Source organism: Rhincodon typus, chromosome 5 (assembly GCF_021869965.1).
Source record: "Rhincodon typus isolate 14 chromosome 5, sRhiTyp1.1, whole genome shotgun sequence".
NCBI lineage: Eukaryota > Metazoa > Chordata > Chondrichthyes > Orectolobiformes > Rhincodontidae > Rhincodon > Rhincodon typus.
In genome coordinates this window covers 94160028-94185763 of record NC_063336.1, presented here as the reverse complement: position 1 = coordinate 94185763, position 25736 = coordinate 94160028, and the positions used below count along the sequence as shown (strand labels likewise).

The 25736-nt window shown below is 40.0% G+C and overlaps 1 protein-coding gene across 1 annotated transcript in view; it reads right to left on the bottom strand.

Annotated features, from left to right (window-relative positions):
- Positions 1-722: 722 nt before the first annotated feature.
- The window catches only part of LOC109927245 (myomesin-2-like), a 105984-nt gene continuing 80970 nt past the window's right edge, over positions 723-25736 (bottom strand). The window contains exons 24-37 of the mRNA XM_048596754.1: positions 25109-25153; positions 23212-23348; positions 22099-22243; positions 21927-21986; positions 21172-21239; positions 16358-16471; positions 15460-15547; positions 13486-13524; positions 13012-13117; positions 9450-9613; positions 7368-7404; positions 7138-7160; positions 6947-7002; positions 723-1783 (exon numbers count right to left, since the gene is read on the bottom strand). Of these exons, the coding sequence (XP_048452711.1) occupies positions 1430-1783; positions 6947-7002; positions 7138-7160; positions 7368-7404; positions 9450-9613; positions 13012-13117; positions 13486-13524; positions 15460-15547; positions 16358-16471; positions 21172-21239; positions 21927-21986; positions 22099-22243; positions 23212-23348; positions 25109-25153 (1436 nt within the window). The 3' untranslated portion in view covers positions 723-1429. The remainder of the gene's footprint in view (positions 1784-6946; positions 7003-7137; positions 7161-7367; positions 7405-9449; positions 9614-13011; positions 13118-13485; positions 13525-15459; positions 15548-16357; positions 16472-21171; positions 21240-21926; positions 21987-22098; positions 22244-23211; positions 23349-25108; positions 25154-25736) is intronic.

Below are 25736 nucleotides of genomic sequence, written 5' to 3'. Positions count from 1 at the left end.
TGTTCCCACCATATCCACCATCGGAATTAGCTCTCAAGCATATGAAATCCTTTTAATGCCTTCGTTATATCATCTACAACCTGTCATCATAATATAAGCCTTTATCCACCACTCACAACCTTGGCTTAGGGATTCGCTTGTTGGGGATGATCACTATAAGTGCTAATGGAACGAAAGTGGTTGTTTTTCACATAATGCCCCATGCCTGAATGTCAAGTTCTGCTGTAGGTTCGCCTAAGCTCCTTCATTGTAAGCTTTGCAAATGGGTCCAGTCACTACTCATGAGAACATGAATGAGGCTTTTTGATTCTGTAAGGGTAAATTGTTAATGAGCACTGGTCATTCTGCATTAGTTTGCGTCCATAAAGAGCCTTCAATGGTGAATAGCTGGGAGATGTGTGCATCTTTACTCTGTTCTCAATTCAGTCTGAGTTCCATGTTAAATCGAATGAGTGCTAAGCCACTTCATCACTCAGTCACCTTGAATTGGGAAATGTTTTCAGAAATTTGCTTCCACTGTGGGAATGTGTTGTTATTCCACTGCTGCTGAAAGTCACACGTCAAATTCAAGAAAAAAATTATAAACAGATATGTCAGACAGTGAATTAAGGGTGGAATTGTTAATACTGTGTCTAATCCAGAGAGGTTTTAGAAACTATGACTTTAGGTGCATGAGTTACGTGATGACATCAGTGACAGACAGGAATACAAATGGGAAGAAATTGCCACAAGAGACCACTTTATTGGTGCATAGCATGATAAACAAAGCACAGCAACTTGGTAGGTATTAGTCATGTGAAATGGTTACAGGAAGAGAGAACTTTAGCCAACGATGATATTAATTTGCTACATTAAAGCCCCTGAAAATAACAATTAATTCGGACAGGTTCTGTGCATTCCTCATCCTGAAACAGCACCTTCAAATCGGAAGAACCTCGATCTAGTTGCAAGAGTAAAATGAATTTCATTTAAAGTGTTACATTCTGCAAAACTTTCAGATTTGCTGCGACACTTGCACTTATAACAATGAACTTCATTCCTCTGTAAGCGTCCAGCACCTTGTGTCCATTAGCGGAAAATTAAACTGAAGAGGAGATTCTGTGCCTCCATAGATCTGCACAATGCCAGGTGAGGAACTCAGCAATATTAATGTACAGAAGGTCATGGGCTGGAGATGTGGATTTTCTTGATGTGTATCATCAATGTTTGCTTAGAGCAACAAAACAGATTAATTTCCCCCTCTAGCACTTAAAACTTATCATCTAATGAATAAATATTTTATGATGCAATGAGGAACAGGTTACTGATTTCCCCCCCAACCCTCAACTCAAAATCCTATTTACTACATAAAGCTTCACTTGTAACTTAATTGTTCACTGCAGTTCAAGCTAAGTTTACAGGAAATAACCACTTTGAATGATTGTTTGCGTTACTTTCTTCTACCAGTCTTTGAACTCTTAGGTGCTTCTGGTTTAGAAGGTTCTGCATGGGCGGCCTTTGCGTGCTCTGGGGGTTGAACTCCTCTTTTCACCACTGGTATCTCCTCACCGTGTTTATACACACTTACAGTGATGTCAATTGTCTCGCCGCCATATTTGTTCCTGACATTAATGCCATATTTTCCCGAATCCTCCGTGGTGACGCCTTTAATGGTCAGGGAAGCATATTTTCCCTGCTCCAGAGTTGCGTTGTGATGATCATTCAGTTCGAGATCTTTGTCATTCTTGAGCCAGGTCACCTCAGGAGTTGGATCTCCAAAGACAGTGGAAGTGAGGCTCAGTGTCTGGAACACAAAGTGTGTTAATGCATACAAAACCTCAATAGACTCTTTCTGATCGCAACCTGACAGGAAAAGCTGAAGCCCTGAATTTTGAGCATCTACCAACTCAAGAGAGGGGAGTGAGTCAAAAAATAAACTTACTGTCCAGGTCCCACACAGGGTTCACCTGCTGCAGTTTAAGCATCTAACACCCCCATTGGAAACAAACAACAGTATCACTACTGCATGCATATCTGGGTCCTTTCGTACTAGTTAGTATTATGTTGGTCGTCAGTAGTGTGGTACCCAGTATATATGGCTGACAATACTACTAAATGGCCAGGGTTTGCCTCAGTTAAAGGGATTGCTGGAAGATGGTCCATCGATTTCAGTCATGATTTTGGAATGTCAAAACCTTCAGAATCATCTAAACTGCTCCTCTTGGACAATCTTGGTGTTCATTTTCTTTATTACTGCTCTCCATCATTTTCAGGTGCTGTTGTAGTGATATTGCTGGATTTATCAATTCTCCCAGCTAACAACTCTGGTAAGGCCGAGGCAGTTTACCAGTTCATTATAAAACAAGCTAAACCTTTCGTTCCCTCTCCAAACCATCAACCACAGACTAAGAATGCCTCAATCAGCTTCGGTTTGAAATACGCTAAAGGTCAAAACTGGGGCCATTGTACTTTCTCCCCTTTGATGTAACTTGCACTGCACTTGAATGCCCTTGTTAACTTTAAAAATGAATTAAGTAGCTTTACTGGGCAAAGGGTGACACATAACAGGCTCTGAATCTGTTTATATAATGACAACTACTGTGACACAAGGTTACGTGAGAGATGTTTCTCCCCTGATATTACTCTCAGTAAATCAGATGTTACAATTTGTCATTCTGCTAAGGTGGACCTGTGTTTAAAATGTCCTAGCCATGTAAAGGCCCAAAGTCTGATGTTTGATGTGGCAAAGCTGCAGCATACAATATGCTGATCGTTGATGGGTGAGCACAGAACACAAGAACCAGGAGCAGGAGCAGACCATCTGGCCCTTCGAGCCTGCTTCGCCGTTCAATAAGATCATGGCTGATCTTTTTGTGGCCTCAGCTCCACTTACCCACTCTCTCACCCTAACCCTTAATTCCTTTACTATTCAAAAAATAATCTCTCTTAGCTTTAAAAACTTTCAACGAGGAAGCCTCAACTACTTCACTGTACAGGGAATTCCACAGATTCACAAACCTTTGGGTGAAGAAGTTCCTCCTCAATTCAGCCCTAAATCTGCTGCCCCTAATTTTGAGTCTATGCCCTCTTGTTCTACTTTTACCTGCCAGTGGAAACAACCTCCCTGCTTCCATCTTACCTATTCCCTTCATAATTTTATATGTTTCTATAAGATCCCCCCTCATTCTTCTAAATTCTATTGAATATAATCCCAGTCTACTGAGTCTCTCCTCATAGGGCAAACCTCTCAACTCTGGAATCAACCTAGTGAATCTCCTCTGCATCCCCTCCAGGGCCAAGTACATCCTTTCTCAAGTAGGGAGACCAAAACTGCATGCAGTACTCCAGGTGTGGCCTCACCAGCACCCTATACAGCTGTAACATAACCCCCTTGCTTTTAAACTCAATCCCTCTAGCAATGAAGGACAAAGTTCCATTTGCCTTCTTAATTGGTTGTTGTACCTGCAAACCAACCTTCTGTGATTCATGCACAAGCAGCATGCTGCAATTTTTTACCGTTGAAGTAATAATCCCTTTTACTGTTATTCCTACCAAAATGGATGACTTCACATTTATCAACAATGAATGCCATCTGCCAGACTTGTGCCTACTCACTTAAACTATCTATATCCCTCTGCAAACTTTCAGAGTCCTCTGCACACTTTGCTCTACAACTCATCTTAGTGCCATCCGCAAACTTTGACACACCACACCCGGTCACCAACTCCAAATCATCTATCTAAATTATAAACAATTGTGGTCCCAGCACTGATCCCTGAGGCATGCCACCAGTCACTGTTCGTCAATCAGACGAGCACTCATTTATCCCCACTCTTTATTTTCTGTTAGATAACCAATCCTTGATCCATGCTAATACATTGCCTGTAACACCATACACCTTTATCTTATGCAGCAGCCTTTTGTGCGGACTCTTCTCAAATGCCTTTTGGAAATCCAGATACATCACATCTACTGGTTCCCATTGTCTACCACGCTTGTAATGCCATTCAGCCCAACATGCCTATGTGAGCTCTTTGAAAGAGCTATCCATTGTCACATGGGCCTGCAAATTATTCCCCTTTGAAAGATATTATTGAGCCTGTATCCGCTATCATGCATTCCATATTATTAGAACTGACTGCATAAAAAGAAAATATGTTGATGTCACACTTGGATCTTTTTGCCAATTACTTAAGGCTGTGTGATAGAGTCAGCATGCAATTATGAAGGGGAAATTATGCTTGACAAATCTGTTGGAATTCTATGAAGATGTAACTAGTCAAGTTGTCAATTGGGAGCCAGTCGATGTAGTTTATTTGGACTTTCAGAAAACATTTGACAAAGTCCCACATTACAGATTATTGTGCAAGATTAAAGCACATGGGATTGGGGGAAGGGTATTGAGATGGATAGAAAACTGGTTGGCAGAGAGGAAACAAAGATAGGTCCTTTTCAAATTGGCAGGCAGTAAGTAGTGGGGCGCCATGGGGATCGGTGCTGGGACCCCAGCTATTCACAATATATATTAATGATTTGGATAACGGAACAAAATGTAACATCTCCAAGTTTGCAGATGATACTAGGTTGGGTGGGGGTGGTGAACTATGACGAGGATGCAGAGATCCTTCAGCACGATCTGGACAGGTTGGGTGAGTGGGCAAATCAATAGCAGATGCAGTATAATTTGGATAAATGTGAGGTTATTCACTATGGAAGCAAAAACAAGAAGGCAGATTACTACCTGAATGGCTGTAAATTGGGAGAGGGGAGTGTGCAGTGGGACCTGGGTGTCCTTGTGCACCAGTTGCTGAAGGTAAGCATGCAGGTGCAGCAGGGGGTAAAGAAGGCAAATGGTATGTTGGCCTTCATTGCGAGAGGTTTCGAGTACAGGAGCAGGGATGTGTTCGTGCAGTTACACAGGGCCTTGGTGAGGCCGGACCTGGAATATTGTGTGTAGTTTTGGTCTCCTTTTCTGAGGAAGGACGCTCTTGCTCTCGAGGGAGTTCAGCAAAGGTTTACCAGGCTGATTCTGGGGATGGCAGGACTGACGTATGACGAGAGATTGGCCACGTTAGGATTGTTTTCGCTGGAGTTCAGACGAATAAGGGGGAATCTCATGCAGACTTATAAGATCTAACAGGACAGGGAAGATGTTCTCGATGGTGGGTATGTCCAGAACCAGGCATCACAGTCTGAGGATTCAGTGTAGACCATTTAAGATGGAGATGAGGAGACATTTCTTCACCCAAAGAGTGGTGAGCCTGTGGAATTCATTAGAACAGGAAGTAATTGATGCCAAAACATTGAATGTATTCAAGAGGCGACTAGATAAAGCACTTGGGGTGAATGGGATCAAAGGCTATGGGGAGAAAGCAAGATTAGGCTATTGAGTTGGATGATCAGCCATGATCATGATGAATAGCAAAGCAGGCTTTAAGGGCCGAATTGCCTCCTCCTGCTCCTATCTTCTGTGTTTCTGTTCTACTCAGAAAACTCTGTCAAGAACCTAAAAGATTTTTAACACCTCTGTAATTTTGTCCTTCACCCTATCCACTCTAAAAACAATCCCAGCCCCTTTAGTCTCTTCACATAAATTCTGTCATCTCTGCTAACCATTCCAGTAAATACTTTCTGCACCCTCTCTAATGCCTTCACATCTTTCTTAAACATGGTGCCTGGAGCTGGATGCAACACTCTATTTGTAGCTTAACAAGTATTTTAAAATGGTTTAGCACAAACACCCTTATTTTTAGACTCTGTTTATTTATAAGACCAAGGATCCTGTTCACTTCATTTTACACAAACTTGTCAACTTATCCTACTTTTTGTTTTTTCACCTACGGGAGAATGTGGGCGTCTCTGGCCAGGCCAGCATTTTATGCCCATCCCTAATTGCCAAAAGGGCAGTTCAGAGTCAACCACATTGCTGTGGGTCTGGAATCACATGTAGGCCAGACCAGATAGGGATGACAGATTTCCTTCTGCAAGGGATGTTATTGAACCAGATGAGTTTTTCCAAAAATCAACAATGGATTCATGGTCATCAATAGACCCTTAATTCCAGATTCTTTTTTATTGAATTCAAATTCCACCATTTGGCATGGTGGGATTTGAACCCATGTCCCCAAAATATTACCTGAGTTTCTGGATTAATAATCCAGTGATAATACCACTAGGCCATTGCATCCCCAAAGATTGGAATACTCACTCTCAGGTCTTTCTGTTCTTATATTCCTTTTAAAAGGCCTTTGAGCTTATATAACCTCTCCTCTTTTCACCTATCAAAGCACGTCATTTGACACTTTGCATTAAAGTGCATCTGGCTTGGGCCTTCCCATTTCACCAGTCTCTGACCTGCTGAACTCTTACTTTCTTCATCACTGTAACTGATTTTCAAGTTTCATATCACCAGTAAATTTTGAAATTATTCCTTCTTTAGCCATGACCAGGTAATTAGTATATATCAAAAACTGCAGTGGTCCTAATACTGATCTAAGGGGAACACCAAAATATACTTGCCTACTGTCTGGAAAACAACTGGTAATCATTACATTGTGGTCCTGATCTCGGCTAATTTCCTGTCCAAACTGTTATTGTCTCTTTAGTTCCACTGTTTCGGAGTGGAAAGTCACAATTTGGAATCTGCTGAGTGGCTTAGGATGCAACTCAGAAACATCAGAGTTTAAATGTTTGTAATTTGAATCAAGTCTAATGTCTGCAATGCAAAATAGCATTTTTAACCTCAATTATCATTTACATAGCACATCTTTGACATAAAATGTAAGGAATCAGGGTGTACAAGAGCCCGGAACAGAAGGAATGTAAATTTCTTGGAGGGTTTTGAAGGAGGGGTGAGGCTATGGAGGCATGAAGTATAAAGAAGCATTTTCAATAATATTGTTGCTGTGAAAATAATACATAATGCTGAAGATATGGAATCTGATTCAGATCATGCATTTGGTCTTACCTTGCCTTCCATTATAGTTACTACATCTGGCAATCCTCCTATTACTTTGCCACGATCTGTAATGGGAAAATCAATGCTAACTTGAGCAAATCAATTAAATCACAACTATCTTTCATTTATTATTTTAATAAAAAGCTTGGCACCAATTTGAATTTTTTCAAAAAAATAGGAATATCAGCTTCTGTACTTACTCTTCTCTGCAAAAGCTGCAGCTCTGAAAATGAGAATTGAAACAGTTCATTTAATAAGGCTGCAACTTTAAAACCAAAAGATTTTTGTAACATTTATGCCATTGTACTTTCAGCTGACAGAGACAAAAGTTAATGCTCTTAAAACTGCATGGAAAAAATGTGTTGCATGCACTAATTCTGAAATTGCACATTCTGAAACTGAAATTTATATTCACTATGTGAAGACTTACTTCAGCCTCTGGAATTCTGTGTATGCCTCAGCATAAACTGCAAATTAAATCAGAGTTTTCAAATTAATGTACAATAGTGCCTCTCCAAACTTGAATCAAAGCTTATACAGGTATGTGTTTAGATACAATTCTTAACTTGACAAACAATTAAATTACTTAAGAAAATTATGCTGGATTGTTTGATATGACCCAAGTTACTGTGAATTTTAACCAAATTGATCCTGTTTCTGAAAGAGCTTTGTTTCATGTCATTTCTCACACAACTACAAATTCTCTTATGTTTCCCTCTCCTCAAGTACTGCCCCCTTCTCTTTGACGCATCCATCCTTGCAAATTATCACACCATCTCCCCTTACTCTTTCCTCTCAAGCCCCAAAGCATAGTCATCACTAAGGTTTTGGAGTAGATTTGTAGCTTGGGTTGTGGGTGTTGAGGTTGTTGAGGTTGGTTGGCTCGCCGAGCTGGTGATGCCACACTCATCACACTACCCTACATCAGGAACACGTCGGAACTCACCACAAGACTCCTATGACCGCTGGGCATCAGAGTGGCACACAAGCCCACGTCAACCCTACAACAACTGCTCACCCAAACTAAAGACCCACTCCCCGCCATGGACAGGGCCAATGTCATCTTCAAAATCCCCTGCAGAGACTGTGAGAAACACTACATCGGACAAACAGGAAGGAAACTAACAGCAAGAGTACATGAACACCAACCGGCTACAAAAAGACACGACCAAAACTCACTCATCTCAATCCACATGGACAAGGAGAACCACAACTTCGACTGGGACAACACCAAGATCTTGGGACAGGCTAGGCAGAGACAAGCACGAGAATTCCTGGAAGCATGGCACTCCACGAAGCATGCTATTAATAAACACATTGAACTCCACCCCACATACATTCCACTATGAAGGAAAACCGGAAGTGAGGCAATCCAACTCAACAGACCCCAGAGTTTAAAAACCTGGCGGGAAAACACACTGACGCTTCATCGGAGGCTGCACTGAGGATGTTACTAAGCATGGTAATGAAACGTCTGCGAAACAAAAAACCAGCTCCGCGAGCCAACCAACCTCAACAACCACAACATGTAGTCATCACTTAAGTCTGTCCTCATCTTTCCAGGAACTCCATGTCTGAATCCACCCTTCAATCTACCCTGGCAACAGCACCCAAAAGTCCGTCTTGTCAAAGTCGCAGCTGACAGCCTGTGTGACTAGGCAATGGTAACCTATTACTTTCATTCTTCTCTACCATTCAGTAGCTTCCAATACATATCTATTATCACCCAACCAGGAGGTACTGTATTTGTTGGTTCCATTTTTATTTATCCAGACATGGAATATTTCCTATCTTCATCCTACAGTTGCCTTTGGCTTTGTCCAAAGATTTATCTTGGAACTATCCTGTTTCTCATCTTCATGGCACCCTTTGGCAAATCATTTGAAAATACAGCAATAGCTTCTGCATGTTTGCTGAGGACATGCTGTTCAATCTCACCAAGTGATAAGAAGCAAATTCAATTCCCAACTGCTCTGAACCGGGGCAAATTCAGAACAAAGTTCAAATCAAGCATTTCAGGCCCATGCATTTCCCTAATGACAGTGTTTTATTTTTTCCTTTGTTCTTTCATGGCCCATGGGCTTTGCCAGTATTTTGTTGCTGATTTCTAGTTGCCCTCAATCTGAATGGCTTACTCGAACCATATCAGAAAATAGCTAAGAGACAATAATATCACTATGCGTCTAGAGTCTTGTAGGCCTGACTATATAAAGATGGCAGATTTCCTTCCCCAAAGGGCATTACCAATCATAGATAGGATATAAGCAGCCTCAATTAAACTATGGCTTTGAAAGTGGAATGGAAACAATTTTAATGATAATTACTTAAAATTTTTACCAAGGCAGTTAACTTCTCAGTAAAATGAACAATATATAATAGTGAACTGTAGTTAATTGGTATTTCAATCACATTACAAATACAGAAATGACTTCTCACTGAGTTATCTATGAACTTGAAATTAATGTTTAACAGTTGTCTTACTTTAGCATTACATTTTGAATGAGCAGCTTACCCTCTCCAGAAAGGTCAAGATGCCGTTTATATGAAGTTTTGCCATCAAATATCTCCATCGTGTATTTGCCTTTGTCTCGGTCATTTGGCTCACAGATCTGCAACCAAACCTGGTCTCTGCTTCCTCCAATTCTCATCTTTTCAGATGATGCAATCTTTGAATCTCTAAATCCAAACAGAAAGCAATATTTCTAAGACATTCACACAATTTGCAAACAGAAAATTGACATCACTCACTCAACTAAGGATTCAGGTAGTATTTCGCGACAGAATTAGACATTAAAGATGTGGCAATTGTTGCAGCACAAACTAGAAATGGTCAATAACATAGGACTTACTACCCTGCTTGAACAATGTCCTAACTTTTTAAAAATTGAGTTTACAGCTATTGATTGCCTTCATTGATTTATGAATTACTGTGGAGCTCCACACCTTTGATAATCCGTAGAAAACTCTGCCATAACTGAAACAAGTGAATGCAGAGGAGTTGCAGGATCTTCTCTAGAAATCTCTATCCCAGATAGCCATCCTTTCTGCAGAAGTAATATCAGGGGTTGGGAAATTTGCTCTGAATTCTTGTATTCCTGCTAAGTACCCACTGCGAGAGCTGGAGAGTGAACGGCAACAAAAATCAGGTTGGCTTTATGGGTAATTGATGCCAGCCCTAACCTCAAAAAGACTGTGGCTGGAACATTCCGAAAAGCTGTTTGTAAATGCACATTTTTGCTACAATGCCAGCAGAGTTAAGACTTTTCATGTCTGTCCATGAGAGTGAGGTCCCTATCCCTGGTTGTTTTCTGGTACATTTCCTTTACATCCTTTTCAAGGTTGGACACAATATACAGCTTGTCCTAGTCATTGATTTGTAAAATGATTTTTATTCTGCCTGACATAAAACCAAGTCTTAATGATACTTTTGTTTTGTGAAACAGCCTTGTTAACTTGACCTGCCACCTTCAGAAGTCTGTGACTGTACTCCTTGCATCCCGTTTGAAATGGCACCAGTAATTTATATTCCTGCATTGTTCTTTCCACAAAAATGCATCACTTCACACTTCTGTGTTAAGTTGCATCGGCCATGTGTCTCCATATTTCACCAATCTGTTCATGTCCTCCTGAAGTCTATTATTGTGTTCCTCACTGTTTATTACTTTTCAGAATTTTGTGTCATCTGCAGGTCACTAGCAAGTGTTAAAATGTGCAGTGGTTCTAATGTCAACCAATGGGGAGTACCACTCTACATGTCCCTCCTGTCTGAAAAGTAACCACTCACTTCTACTCCATTTCACTACCACACCCCACTGTCTCTTTAATAAGTGAAATTCAATCCAAGTAATTCTGAATCTTGTATGAACAGAAGATGTTTTATTTGAATGTCATTTTTTTCTTAAAAAAAAATGTTAGAGCCCTAGTTTCATGCTCAAAGTTTCTTTTGGAAAACGGGACTGATTGGTTAAATATAAAAATAAATTGTGCAAAGATTTGAAAGTTAGATTTGATAGCAAAATTAAAACCTGTCTCTCACGTCAAGAAGACAAGTAGAGTTCCTTTTTCCTTTTTTTTGTTTGTTTCACCCACAATGTACAGTGTGGGTAAATACTCAACAAATGTATTTAGGGATATAATCCGACATGTGTAGAAGAATCAGTAAGGTGAGCACACAAGAAACACTTGCACTTGGAGGTTTGGTTCATTGGTAGTCTAAGGGGTGGGATGCGTGTCAAAGACAGTCCCTTCTGCAGGGAAGGGACTGTAGCTAGCTGACTACCTGTACCTGGTCCTCGACACTCACCCAGCTCTCATACATGGCTACACACGGCTGCTGTACATGGGCAACAGCCACACCTTGGTAACTGTGCTAGTTCAGAGAGGAAACCAGGTGAAGGAGCATGTAGGCTTATGCCCATGCGAGGGTGAATGCCCATCTCCAACCAGTCTCTTCCATGTGCACAAAAAACAAACTGCCTTGATGGATGTAGCAGAGAAAATACTTGCCCTTTGCTAGTACTGAAGGCTTTACAGTATAGGCAACTGTAAAGTTCATTGGCCAAGAGTCAGAAGGTGCTGCAGATCTTTGATTCTAGTTGACCACATCTTTGGTCATCTCGACTCATTGAGCCACAGGGAATGTGTATGCCAGATTCGGCAAGTATGGGATTGACTGAGTACAGTCCACCTCCAAGTGTAAGTGTTTCTTGTGTGCTCGCCTTACTGATTCTTCTACACACATTGGATTATATCCCTAAATACATTTGTTGAGTATTTACCCACACTCTACATTGTGGGTGAAACAAAACAAAAGAAAAAAAGGAACTCTACTTGTCTTCTTGACGTGAGAGACAGGTTTTAGTTTTGCTATTAAATCTAACTTCAGAAAAAGCTTTGAAGGTCTTCATAGAGGAGTTAACGATTGTCTCATGACTCTATACCTACCTCTGTCACATTCCTGTTGCCCACCATTGTTCACATACACTCCAATAATGATATTTCCTGTGGGCCAATTCTATGAGGCCCTGGGCAGCAAATAGAGGACAAGTTCATTGTAAAAGGGGAGGAGATGACCATCAGGTTTGGGATGATATTCTAGGGAAGGTGATGTGGAGAAATACAATGGCAATGCCATGATTATCCTGGGTCTTTGCATTTGCTGGAAACTGTTAAATCATCAACAGCACCCTTAGAGAGAAGACAATGTACAAAAGCAAATGGGTGTATCCAAGATTTAAAGACTAGCATCAGACTGACTTTTTCATCAGTGGCACAGCAACATAAAAGGTGATATAATCATGTGGGCTATGAGGGGATTGGCGTGTCCTACAGATCACAGGATGTTACACTCCAGAGTTAAATTTACTATCTCACCAAAATGAGCTAGACCCCAAGGGGCATTAGAGTACTGTGAATAATTCACGCTCAGATGTGAGGAACCTTTGGCCTTTGAAGAAAACTCTGAGTGATGCTGGAGTGATACAGTCAAACTTCCCATGGTGTCCTGCGAGCCGAGAGAAGAAACCACTGAGATTGATTTGATAAAAACTATGATCAAATTAAGGAACTGCTGCAGAAGAACAAAAAAAATGACACTTCCAGTGTGGCTGGAAACAAAGAAATATCCAAGAAATTACTCCAGGAGAGTAATAGATACCACAGAGGATGCGAAACACATGTTGGGCTAATGGGCTAAAACAGTCATACAGCTTTAACTCTATGTTGAACAACATGACAAGAGGAATTTCTATAAAGCCCTTAAAAGTATGACATGGTTAGTTAAAACTCAAATTACTGTTAACTATTTGAATACTGAATTTTAGAATCATCCAGAACCTTATTGACAAGTTGGTGTTTTACAGTGGATGACATTTAATAAAATCCTAAGAAGAGAAATGGTGACCATTATTCCTTTATCAGAAAATTTGTTTTGGATTTTCAAATGACTCCCCTTACTCGTCTGACCAGATAGCTCAGTAGATTGAAGCGTAAGCATAAACATGCACATTCAGAATATTCAGTTCCTAAATATGCCATTTAGCTACTTATTTCAACTTAACTTCAGTTTCACATACTTGTGATACCAGAAAACTTTCACATCCTCCATGTAGTACTTCAAAAAGGATTGAAGTCTGATGCCTTCTGGGGTGCATTTTATCTTCAGTTCGGAAGCAGAAAGCCCTGAAAGTTAACACAGCTTAAAAATAGTGCAAGCACAAGCATACACATATGTTGGGTGAAAGAAGTATTTCTTTTAACTCATGTGAAGTACAATGCAGAGCAAAAATGCATAAAATATAGTTTGCCAGTTGTATAGCTCATTTTCAAATATTCGGGAACCTGGGATAAATTTCTTCTGCTTGTTATTACCATTTGCTTTTGTAAATACTTTGACATAAATGATGCACAAAACTCAACAGCTACCTCTGGTGGCAATAAAAAGCAAGCCATGTATGTACTTTCACTGGCACATAACTGCTGTACAACTGGACAAGAACTGTAAATCATAATAGAGCGCAACAGGTCAGAGTTAGAAATCTGTCACTTACCACTGATTTTGCTAATTTCCTGGACAATTTCTTCGTACACTAAAATAGAAAAGACATGCCTTTTAGTTCATTATACATCATGTGACTATTCAATGTGATTATATGAACTTAATTTCTTGTTTACTGAAGCAATAACTTGTTTAATTAACGTGTTAACTGTTTATTCATAAATATTTACTTAACCATAAACTTCAAAGCTAATATCCTGGCATAATTTGAAAGGGGCATACAGCATTTGAAATTATACATCACAACGGCGCAAAAAGAGACCATTGGGATTGCACTGTCTGTGTTGGCTCTCCTCAAGGTTAATTTACCTAGTGCTACTCTTTCATCTATCTCCTATATCTCTAAAAATATTTCCACTTCAGATAATAATCCAATTCACTTTTGAACTCCACAACACAATCTGTTCCCAACACACTTTCAAGCAGTGCATTCCAGATTTTAGCCATCATTGCATTGAGCAATAAAGGTTTTCCATTACTGCTTCTCTGACAATCGCTTAAATTAATGCCCTTTGGTTCTTGATCCTCCTACCTTATAATTTCTCCTCATGTAGCCTGTCCAGACTCTTTGTGCTTTTGTGTCTCTCTATCAAATCCCCACTCAATCATCTCATCCTGTCTCCTAGCAGAACAGCCCAACCTGTCCTACCTATATAATTGAAGCTGAGGGGTTCTTGTGACATGGTGGTAGTGTCCTTATCTCTGAGATAGGAGACCTGGGCAAGGCTCACCTACTCCAGAAGAATATAACATTTCTGAACAGGTTGATCAGAAAATATCGATAATTGAAGATGCTCAGCCTGGAAACATTCTTGTGATTTTTTTTGGATCCTAATGCTTTCACACCATTGTTAAAGTGTAGTGCCCAAAAGTGGACATTATACTTCAGTTGAAGCTGAACCACTGTTTCTGTTAGGTTTATTATGCCCTGATTAATAAAGCTAGGATACAGTATGTTTTGTGTACCATCTCTCACCTTGTCCTACCTCCTTGAATGGAGTTGTCTATGTATTACCTTCAGATTCTTCTGCTGCCGAATACTGCTTAGAAATACACTCCACTTCATCTTTCCATATTCCACTGACCAAAATGAATGATGTCATATTTCTCTGTATTAAATTTCATCTACTGCTTGTCTGTGTTCTCTTGAAGTTTAAAACTACCCTCCTCACAGTTATCAATACTTTGACATTTCGCATCATCACAGCACAAAGACTGAAAAGCAAAGGGTTAATTTTCTAGGGATGTACCACTGCCAATGAATCTGGCCTGCTGGCATGGCATATTGCAGAATCATAAGCAAACTGCCACTGACTAATATGGTTGAAATTTGGTTTGTGCTATTATGTGGCTTGTTGCTCAGTGTTCTATTCTGCACCTGAGAGAGAAGGCTTTTGTTGTCTCTTCTAGTAGTGTGTGTGTGCATTAGCTTCCTAGAACACAAGAGTGACTGCTGTCTGAGTGTGGGAGGCTTTAGCAAACCCTTTGATATCCATGACTGTACATAATACTGTTCTCTGTAAATCCATCAATCACTAGTGCAGACTATTGTGTCTTTACACATGACTTTTGACATTACTGTTACATTATTCCATACATCACCAGCTTATTGTCGTGCCTATTTCATACCATAAATTCTTAAGTAAAGGGAATAGAATGACATAGGTTTCTTTTACTTGCTGTCTGAAAATATGTGAACAAATGGAGCAGATTTTTTGGTGAGTTATGTATAATTAAAGTGGACATTAACTGACTGGGGAATTGGGAGGAGATTCAATTACTCCCTGCTTCTTTCTATCTCCTGCTCCATTACGCTTTCCCACGCATAGGGAGGGAACTGACTCACACAATGTAGATGAAATTTACAACACAAAATTAAAATACACTAATAATTCAGACAACGGTGGACAATCCACTGGACCAGGAGCCCATAATCTAAGAATCGACTTGAAGAAGTCAAACAAACCTTTGCCAGCCACATCCAGTACCGTAACATCCTGCCCTTTGTCATCTTTCAGTGTCATCTTGTACTCGCCCATTTCCTTTTTAGAGAACTAAAGATAAAAATATTAGTTTATTAGAAACTCCAGACAATTTTACACAAATGCCACTGGAAATTGTAGCACTAACGACTGCACTACCTAATAAACAAACAGGAGTCCAATCTCCACTCCATAGGAGAGGCTGGACATCTCTCTCTACAGAGGATACATGATGTTCTCTAGAGAGAGTTTCAAAATTGAGAAATTATTCCCGAAACATTATTCTGGGAACTCTTGGTCCAGGAGTGGCAACACTTGGAAGCTGTTTCTTTTTGAACAATTGATGCTTGGCTTGAGAGACATTGCTACAATTGAGAGACCATCTCCTGGAAGACCTCTAACGAGTCATGCAGCAGCAGATGGGTGGTCAGGACTCCCGTTTGAATTGGATGTTAGTGTCCTGAAGCCTGCAGTGAAATTGTGCTGATAGTCTCACTAAAATGCAAGTTTGTCACACAGATTACTGTCAATTACTCTTATTTTCATTCAAACCATGAATGTAGAGGGAAGAACACATCTGCAAAGCCTCTCTTTGGTGAGCAAATGCTCTATTTTAAGGTTTTTTGGCTGTGGGAAATTTTCAGTAATTATGGGCGTGTTTTTTAAAATATGAAAAGATATACTTTAAAAGGTCTAATCTCTACATTTGCTATTAACTTTTTTCCTCAACATATATGCTAGTAATTGTTTTGAACAAAATAAATTATTAGTAAACCATACTTTTCATGGGTAATAAAAATTTCAAGTGAAATTACTTATACACTCTCTATTCTTTGTGCTCCAATTGCCTCTTGTACCAGATTGTTTGTCAATGAACATTACCTCAGGAATAGACAGCTTGCTTTCTCCCGTCTTGGGGTTAGGTGGTTCATCAGGAGTAACAGCTGCATAATCTTTGTACCAAGCGAACACAGTGTCCTTCTTCATGTTTGCTACCTGTAGCATACAGTTGAAATTAAACACTTTAATAAACAAATATTAGAATTTTTAACAATGACCAAGATCTTCCAAGCAGCAGAGATGATTGCAGGATTTTGTTCATAACTTCTGTTAGCTGGACGATGCTACGCATTTTTTGTTGTGTCTTCCAGACCTGGCTTTGGCAGAATTCTACCAGAATGCAAGAGAGGCAGGGGAAAACAGGACATGACATGAAGGAAGGTGATGGCCACTGGAATTATTTCTGGACTGTTAATCCAGTGACTCAGGTATTGCTCTAGATACTCCAGTTTGAAACCCACCACGACGGATGGTGGAATTTGGATTCAATAAAATTCTGGAACTAAGATTCTGATGAAGACCATGAATCCATTGTTGATTGCTGGAAAAACCCACTTGGTTCACTAATGTCCTTTAGGGAAGGAAACTGCCATCCTTACCTGGTCTGGACTTCATGTGATTCCAGACCCATAACAATATGGTTGACAGGAAGAATATTATTAAGTTGGAGAGGGTTCAGAAGAGATTTACCAGGACATTGCTGGGTGTGGAAGGTTTGAGTTATAAAACAAGGCTGGATAGGCTGGGAGTTTTTTTGCTGCAGCGTAGGAGGTTGAGACATGACCTTATAGAAATTAATAAAATCATGAGGGGTATAGGTAGAGTTAATAGTAGGTGTCTTTTCCCTAGGATGGGGCATTTCAAGACTAGGGGGCACATTTTTAAGGTGAGGAGAGAGATTTAAAAACGACGTGAGGGTCAAATTTTTTAAACAGAGAGTGGCTTGCATCTGGAATGAACTTCCTGAGGAAGTGGTGGATGTGGGCACAATTACAATGTTTAAAAGACATTTGGATAATTACATAAATAGGAAAGGTTTGGAGGGATATGGGCCAGGAGTAGGTAGGTGGGACTAATTTAGTTTGCGATTATGTTTGGCATGGGCTGGTTGGTCTGAAAGCTCTGTTTCCGTGCTGTATGACTCAATGACTCTTAACTATCCTCTAGGATCGGCAATAAATGCTAGCATAGCCAGTGATGTCATCATCCCTTGAATGAAAGATAAACCCATAGGGATAGGGGTAGATGGCTAAATGCGTGAAATGGATAAGTAGGTGGGAATAAATGATCACATGTATGAGTGGGTAGTGGCTGGGAAAATGGTGCAGGAAGGTGGGGTTTAGATTTTTGCACCAATGCGACCAGTTCTGAAGCAGGTAGTACCTGTACATGGAAGACAGTTTACACCTGAGCATGACTGGAATCTAATATCTTTATGATTAGATTTGCTACTACTGTTGGACTGAAATTACCTTGTCAGCTAAATAACTTAAGAGGGAATTCAAATAGAATTAAAACAAAGCTAGTTATCATAGAATCACCACAGTGTGGAATCAGGCCATTTGGCCCATCAATTCCACACAGACCCATCCCTATCCCTGTAACACTGAATTTCCCATGGCTAACCCACCTAGCCTGCACATCCCTGGACACTATGGGCAATTTAGCATGATTAATCCTCCTAACCTGTACATCTTTGGACTGTGAGAGGAAACCAGAGCACATAGAGGAAACCCAAGCAGACACAGGGAGAATGCGCAAATTCCACACAGACAGTGGAATCGAACCCCAGTCCCTGGTGCTGTGAGGCAGCAATGATAACCACTGAGCCTCTGTGCTGCGCCTAATAGCAGCACCTAACACGGGGCACATACCCATTACCCTGGGATGAAGAGTCCCAAGCTTCACCAACTGAGCTAGCTGTGCTTATGAGACATAGAGAAGCTGTAAATAAAAATGGAAAGCACCAGAAACAAATCCTGGAATCAACCAGTGACAAATCACAGAATAGTGTTCGAAATGTTGAATAAAAATACTATCTGAATGCATGCAGCATTTATAACAAAATAGGTGAATTAACAATGCTTGAAGAAGTGAAAGGATATGATTTAATTGCCTTATGGAGATATGGTTGCAGGGTGTCCAAGACTGGGAATTGAATATTAAAGAATATTCGACATTTGAGAAGAATAGTCATAAAGTTAGTTAGTGCTGGTTATAAGTGACGGAATTAGTGGTTTAAGGAAGACAGGATCTCTGATTGAAAGAACAGGGATCGAGAATGTGCTTAGGTGGAGCTGAGAAACAACATATTGCAGCAAACCCTAGGAGAAATAGTTTACAGATCGCCAACAATAATGGTAATGTAAGACATGGTATATATCAGGGCTGTGTTTGCTGACACTGATGCATGCATGGTTTGTGCCACTATAAATTGCGCCTGTGCAGATTTTGGTGGTTGGGGGCAATGTGGCAGGGGGGCAGTGTAAGAGATCAAAACTAGTGGGAGGGAGAGATTGTGAGGACCCAGGGAGTGGGGGTCTGAAATCAGAATCTGGGAGAGAGCCACATAAGCAAAAGGATGACAGAGGGGGAAGGGGGCCTCTTGGCTCTTAACTTCTCCTTGTCACCTATTTCTGTAATCTATGTCTCTGATTGTAGGACCAAAAAATCCCAAACACTCTCTTTAAACAGCTTTTACAACTTGTTCTGCCACCTTCAAAGATGCCCATGCCATTTCAAAACTATCATACTTATACTGTCTCTCATTACCCTATCGCAGTTTGTGGGAGTTGGCTGAATGCAAATCGGCTGCCATACTTCCTACATTACAACTGTGACCATATCTCAAATAGTACTTCATTGGCTGCACAGCACTTTGGAATGGTCCTGTTGCCGTGAAATTTCAATATATACGCAAGTTTTTAATTTTTCCTAAAACACAAATAAAGTGCTGGAGAAACTCAGCAGGTCTGGCAGCATCTGTGGAGACAGAAACAGAATTAACAATACAGTTCCATTTGTTTTTAATTCATTCTGTCCATAAATGCTGCCAGATCTGCTGAATTTCTCCAGCATAGTGTCTTTATTTCAGATTTCTTGCATCCACAGTATTTGTTTTGATTTTTTTTTCCACATTTATTCAATTTTCTTTTAAAAATAAGTCACTTCAGTATTCTCCGCATTTAATTTAATGTCAAGTGTCTACCTGTTTTATCAGCCTGCCTATGTCTTCCCCAAGTCTAATCCTACCTTTCTTAGTTTACATTACTTGCAAGTTTTGTGCCACCTGCAATCTTCAAACTTTGCTGCCTCTACCCAAGCCTGGGGCACCACTACACATTTTCCTTCAGTCTGACCAGCAACTGAACACAACTAGTCTCTATCTTCTATTCCCAGCGAACTGTATAGCTGTGCTGCCATTATCCCTTTAATTCCATATCGGTTTCAATTTTACTAACAAGTCTATATGTAACGTTTTATCAACTGCATTTTTAAAGTCTAGCTATTCAATTTCATCTACATTAACTTCATCAAACTTCTATACATTTTCAGCGAAGAACACAATCAAGGTCTTTAGACACTTTATGCTTTTAATAAATCTATGCTGACCACCATTTTATTAATGTCTGTTATTCCACGTGGCAACTTATGTTGTCTTGGATCAGTCTCTGGAAATTTCTCCACTGCTTGTATTAGGCTGATATGCTTTTAGTTATAAGGTTTATCTCCCATCCCTTTTTGTGAACGTGGCCCAGCACCTCAGTGCAAAAGATAAGGCTGAAGCATTCGCAGCAATCTTCAGCCAGAAGTGCCGAGTAGATAATTCATCTCGGCCTCCTCCAATATTCGAACACCATCCTCACATTGAATGATGATTAGATGATTGCAGCCAGAGACCCTGCTATTTCTGCCCTTTCTTCTCTCACTAAACTAGGATGCCAAGGCAGCAGGGATGTTAGTGCAAGTGAAATGTTGGTCTTTAATGCAAGGGAGATGCAGTATAAAAGTCAGGATAAATTACTACAATTGTACAGGGTATTGGTGGGATCACATCTGGAATGCAATGTACAGTTTGGATCTCGTTACTTAAAGGATATACTTGCTTTAGAAGCAGTTCTGAAAAGGTTCGTAAGATTAATTCCTGGCATGAATGGGGTTGACTTATGAGGATTACTTGAGCAGGTTGGGACTATTCTTACTGGAGTTTAGAAGAATGAGACATGATTGAAACAGTTCAGGTTCTAAGCCAGCTTGACAGGGTTGAGAGGACTTTCCTCTTGGAGAGAAATCTCAAACTGGGGGCACAGTTTAAAGCTAAGGGTTTTCCAAAGTAATAGGGAGATGAGGAGGAATGTCTCCATTCAGAGGATCATCAGTTTTTGGAATTATTTTCAACAAGAGAGGAATGAAGAGTGGGACATTGGATATATTCAAGGCTCAGTTAGACAGAATTTTGATCTACAATGGAGTCAAGGTTTACAGGAATATGGAATAAAGTTGAGCTAAACTCACAGTCAGATCAGCTATGATCATCTTGAATGATTTGCCATTCAATAAGATTGGGTGATGAACTATTCCTGTTCCTATTTCTTGTAATATTTGCATTTTACTGTGAATAATATTAACAGTTTTATGTGGAGAGTATTTTATGCATATATTCATTGCTCATCTTTCTAAACCATAGGAAAGCAAGATGGCAAAATGTCAGGGTCTGTGAAATGTAGAGATGCCGAATAGCTCTCTAATGATAGCACTCTGAGGATTTATTAATGACAACTACTTAACATTAAATTTGTGTCCACCCCACACTGTTTGTATTGGTTTATAATATCCAAGCTTGGTGACATTCCTACCTTGCATATCAACTCAACAACGCAATCCTCTGTCACATGCCAGTGCAAGTACTCTGCAAAATGAGGCCCTAGACAGGAAACAAAATTAATTTAATCGAAGTAATGGAACACTGTATAATAACTTATCACCCCGGGATGGAGGGAGGAACAGAGAGCATGCGATAAGGCAAGCAAGAAAGGAAACATTCATTAGAGATTGAGGAAATTATAAAATTCAGGAAACCTAAGAAACACAGTGACGTTGTATTCTGTGACGAGTTCCAATAAGTTTATTGTATTTGCATGAAAGTCTTTTTTTGTCTGTTGTAATGAGATATTAACCAGCATTTTCTTTAAAAAAAAGCAGATGGAGGACTTTATTGTTAAAACACAGTATTGAGCTATATTAAGGAGATAGCAAGAACTGCAGATACTGGAGTCAGAGTCAATACAGTGTGCAGCTGGAGTTACACAGCAGGTCAATGTTAATATAGTTCAATACAGTGTGGAGCCGGAGGAACACAGCAGGTCAGGCAGTATCAGAGGAGCAGGAAAGTAGATGTTTTGGGTTTACACCCTTGTAAACCCGAAATGTCGACTTTCCTGCTCCTCTGATGCTGCCTGACCTGCTGTGTTCCTCCAGCTCCACACTGTATTGAACTATATTAACATGCAACAGGCGCTGTTCTGTATGATTTTAAGTCAATTTTTAAAAAGACAGAACTAAGAAAATCTTACAGAAGCTGTATCTAATGCAAAGGCCATTTATATCTTACCTTGTTTTCTCAAGAATTCTTTCCTCTGGAATTCCGCTTCCTCTAGGACAGCCTTAAATGCTAAAAGCACAATCAATCAGGAAAATAATCACAATCAATGAAACCCATCCAGTTCAACCAACATTGGGTGTAAAGGAAGCTGACTGTAATACTGAGGTGAAAGCACACTTACCATCCCCAATCAAAACCAGAGACGACTGGTTTTTGGCCTTGCCATCCTGTATTTGGACAGTGTAAGTCCCTTCATTCTTACTTGTGAACTTCTCCATCACCATCTCAATCATACCAGTGGACTTATCAAAAGTAATCTTGTGATCCTGTGAGGAAAAGTAAATGAAATTTCTCCTTGTATGGCTGCACATGTAATACAGCTCCTTAAATTAGCATAACAGAATTAAATACATGCTTAAGTAACAACTGCAGCATTGAATAAAGAATTATATTGCGCTGAGTTCCTTTCTGATATATCTGGTGAGTAGTAGAAATCAGTAATTCCCTCCACCAAAAGGCTAAGTGGGTTTGAGCTTTGAAGACTTTGCTCTTAGGCAAAGTTATCAAAGGATATGTATAAATGAAGTTGAGAAATGGACCATTGGTGGAGCAAGCCTTAAAGGTTGGATGGACTGCTGTTCTATGTGCAAATGCACTGTTCGACTGTGAAAAAGTTCATATCGTGTATAAGACCACTGCTATGAGGTGCACTCTTAAACTCCGCAGTTCATTCCTACAAGATGGGTCAATCACATGACATGGAACCTCAATGTATTGTGGAACACTACAATTCCCAATGATTTTCCAGTAGCAAGGCCTCAGCATTCATGTAGAAAGAAGGAGAGGAGTTTCCCCAAAGTCGATGTCAGTTGAAGATGGTGATCATCTCTTGTGCATCTCCTACCAGTTGGTTTCACAGTAGAATTGTGCAGGCCAGAATATGGTACAGGAAATAAAAGGCAGGAAGGAGTTTCTACTCAAATACATTTGCATATCATTGGCCATTTAAAACTGCCATGAACCAGTGGAAATTCCAAATCAGCAAGTTTGTACATTTCTGAAAGATAGTTTGGTATTGGTGTGGCCCTTGGTCAAAACTCAGAGCTTTCTTCTTACATCTGCCAAATCTCCTGCATGTTTGGAACAGTCCCTACTCTTATTTTTTCAATGAACTTGAGTCAGGACTATGTTGAAATATGAATAGGGGATGTTTGATGTCACTCAAAAGTTGGCTGCATCAACCACTTTTCTCTCCATTTCTTTATAGGCCTTTTGTTTTGAAGAGAGCCATTACCTTACTGTCAGCCAGCTCCAAGTCATTGACAATGAATTTACAAGCAGCATTTGGCGACACATGCTCTGTCTGAAGCCAAAAACGAACTTGTCCTTTGTCAAAAACCTCGTAGGATAATTCACTTTTCAATGGGATTGCTAAGAAAAAAGAGAAGTAACAGTTGCTTTCAATTGCACACAGTTACTGTATTCAATGTAAAAAAAAAAATTAGGTTGGATTTTTAAAAATTTTCACAAAGATTCTTATAGTCACCTGAAATTTCAGCAGCAATCTATGCTAATCCTAAAGGAATGGTGCAAATAGTGATAGATTCAGTGTACAACCCTTGTAGACCTTTGACATAATCGTTCCTGATAAGGAGTTATTATTCCATATAACACACAGAGCATTATTCTTCAAATGAAATTGCATACTTTACAACCTGTTCCTTTGAGGTGTTTGTTGTGAATATGCACAGTCAATTAATTTCCGTTAGTTATTCAAATCCTGGCATCAATCAGGATTGATTTTATTGTTAATAGTTTTCACTGGAGGTTACTATTGTTACTAATTTGCTGCCATTTCATTCATATAGTACATGATCTGAGAGGAAATGGGGAAATTCTCTGAGGGAATAGCAGCAGACCAAGAGCTTGGCTGATCAATATCGATCCACTGTAAGTGCATCTCATTTTCCTGGGCTGGAGATCATTTGTCAAACAGAGTGGGATCCTTGCATGATCTCTGGAACAAAGCATGAGCCCAGGGCTGCCGACATTTAAAACGCTGTAGTGCATTCGCACTTGAAGAGTTTGTTCGGGATTTGAAATCAGCAGAAGAACACTGAAGAGGGAACAGTGGAACCTTCTTCAGGCCTTGGGAACATTCAAAGCTAAAAGTCATGGCACTTGGGGCCCACTGACCAAGCTCTTTGATTACAACATAAGAAATAGAAACAAGAGTAAGCCATTTTGGTATTAATTAGATAAAGAGAACCCTTCTAATGCAGTAAGAGGCTGGCTACCACTGTCTCAGGGATCCATACCACTCCTAGCACTGCCAGAGGTTGACATAGTCAGGCATTGGCTGTAGTTTGATCTGCCAGTGAAAAATCTTGCAGAAGGGATTTTTTTTCATTCATGGGATGTGGGCATCACTGGCTATGCCAGCAATTAACGCCCATCCCTAATTGCCTAGAGGGCAATTGAGAGTCAACCACTTTGCTGTGAGTCTGGAGTCACATGTAGGTCAGACCAGGTAAGGATGGCAGATTTCCTTCCCTAAAGGACATCAGTGAACCAGATAGATTTTTCCAACAATTGACAATGGATTTTATGGTGATCATTAAACTCTTAATTTCAGACTTCTTTTTTTATTGAATTCAAATCTCACCATCTGCTGCGGTGGGATTCAAACCAGGGCCCTCAGAACATTACCTAGAACATTCTGGATTAAAAGTCTAGCGATGATACCACTAGGTAATTGCCTCCCCCTTGTCATCTAAAATTTTCCCTATTAATTGCTGTTGTCCTGCTCAGTGTCCTATTGGAAAATCTGTTTGACAGAAGATATTAGGCTTGTGTTTCATATGTATATATAAAAAGTAGGCGGATACTAAAGTTGCTAAGTAGATTGTTCTTCCCCCCCAACTGACTTTCTGTATGTTTCACCATAGCCACTTTCAGTTTGCATTAATTTGCACACCTCCTCATTTCAATCACAGGGCTTGTCACCATGTGACTGAGGCAAGCAAACATTTACAGTGCACTAAACCCGTATCCCTGAAGAATGGAAACGGAGCTCAAGTAATACAAGACAGTATCTCAAGAAAATCCAATGTACAATTGAGAAGTAATTAAAAAACATCAATATATCATGTCTGGCAGCAGATATACCATGAGGCTTCAGCTGTACTTACTTGGATGTCTGATTTCATGGCTCAAAGCCATCAGGCGCTCCAATTCTGAAAAATATAAGGCAGATGGTTTTCATCTGGTGACAGATCTTGTGAGATTTCACTTTTTATGAGATTTAATGAAAACCAATACACTGTTTACATTCAATGGAATCAATTTCTCCATTCATACCATCTGGTGCTAAGTCTTATATGGACAATGAAGAAACTCTGGTAGAAAAGGAATCTGTTCATTGCCTTATCAGTTTCCCAACTGGAATTTCCCTTCTGAAGTCTGCTGTCTATGCAACAAGTGCAGTTAGGACAAAGGTGAAATCTAATTATTTAAACCAGATGAAGTGGGGCTGAAATTCCAATTGACCTGCTTCAGGACAGCGAAACCGTGTGCCAGTGTGTTATGTGTGTCGCACTCAATGCATCTATGTTTGGGATTCCAGATCTCTTCTCATCTTTTGTCAAGGTGAATCAGCAGAAGGTGAATTCTGAGTGCTGGCCCCCTCCCCACCTCTCCAACAACAACAGTGGAAATCTCCTGAAGGGGGTGAAAATAACTTTAAAACTCTTGGGCTCTAAAAGAACCCTTAAGTAAGATAATTAGAGGTAATCAGCTTTGGTTTCAGGTCCTTTGGAA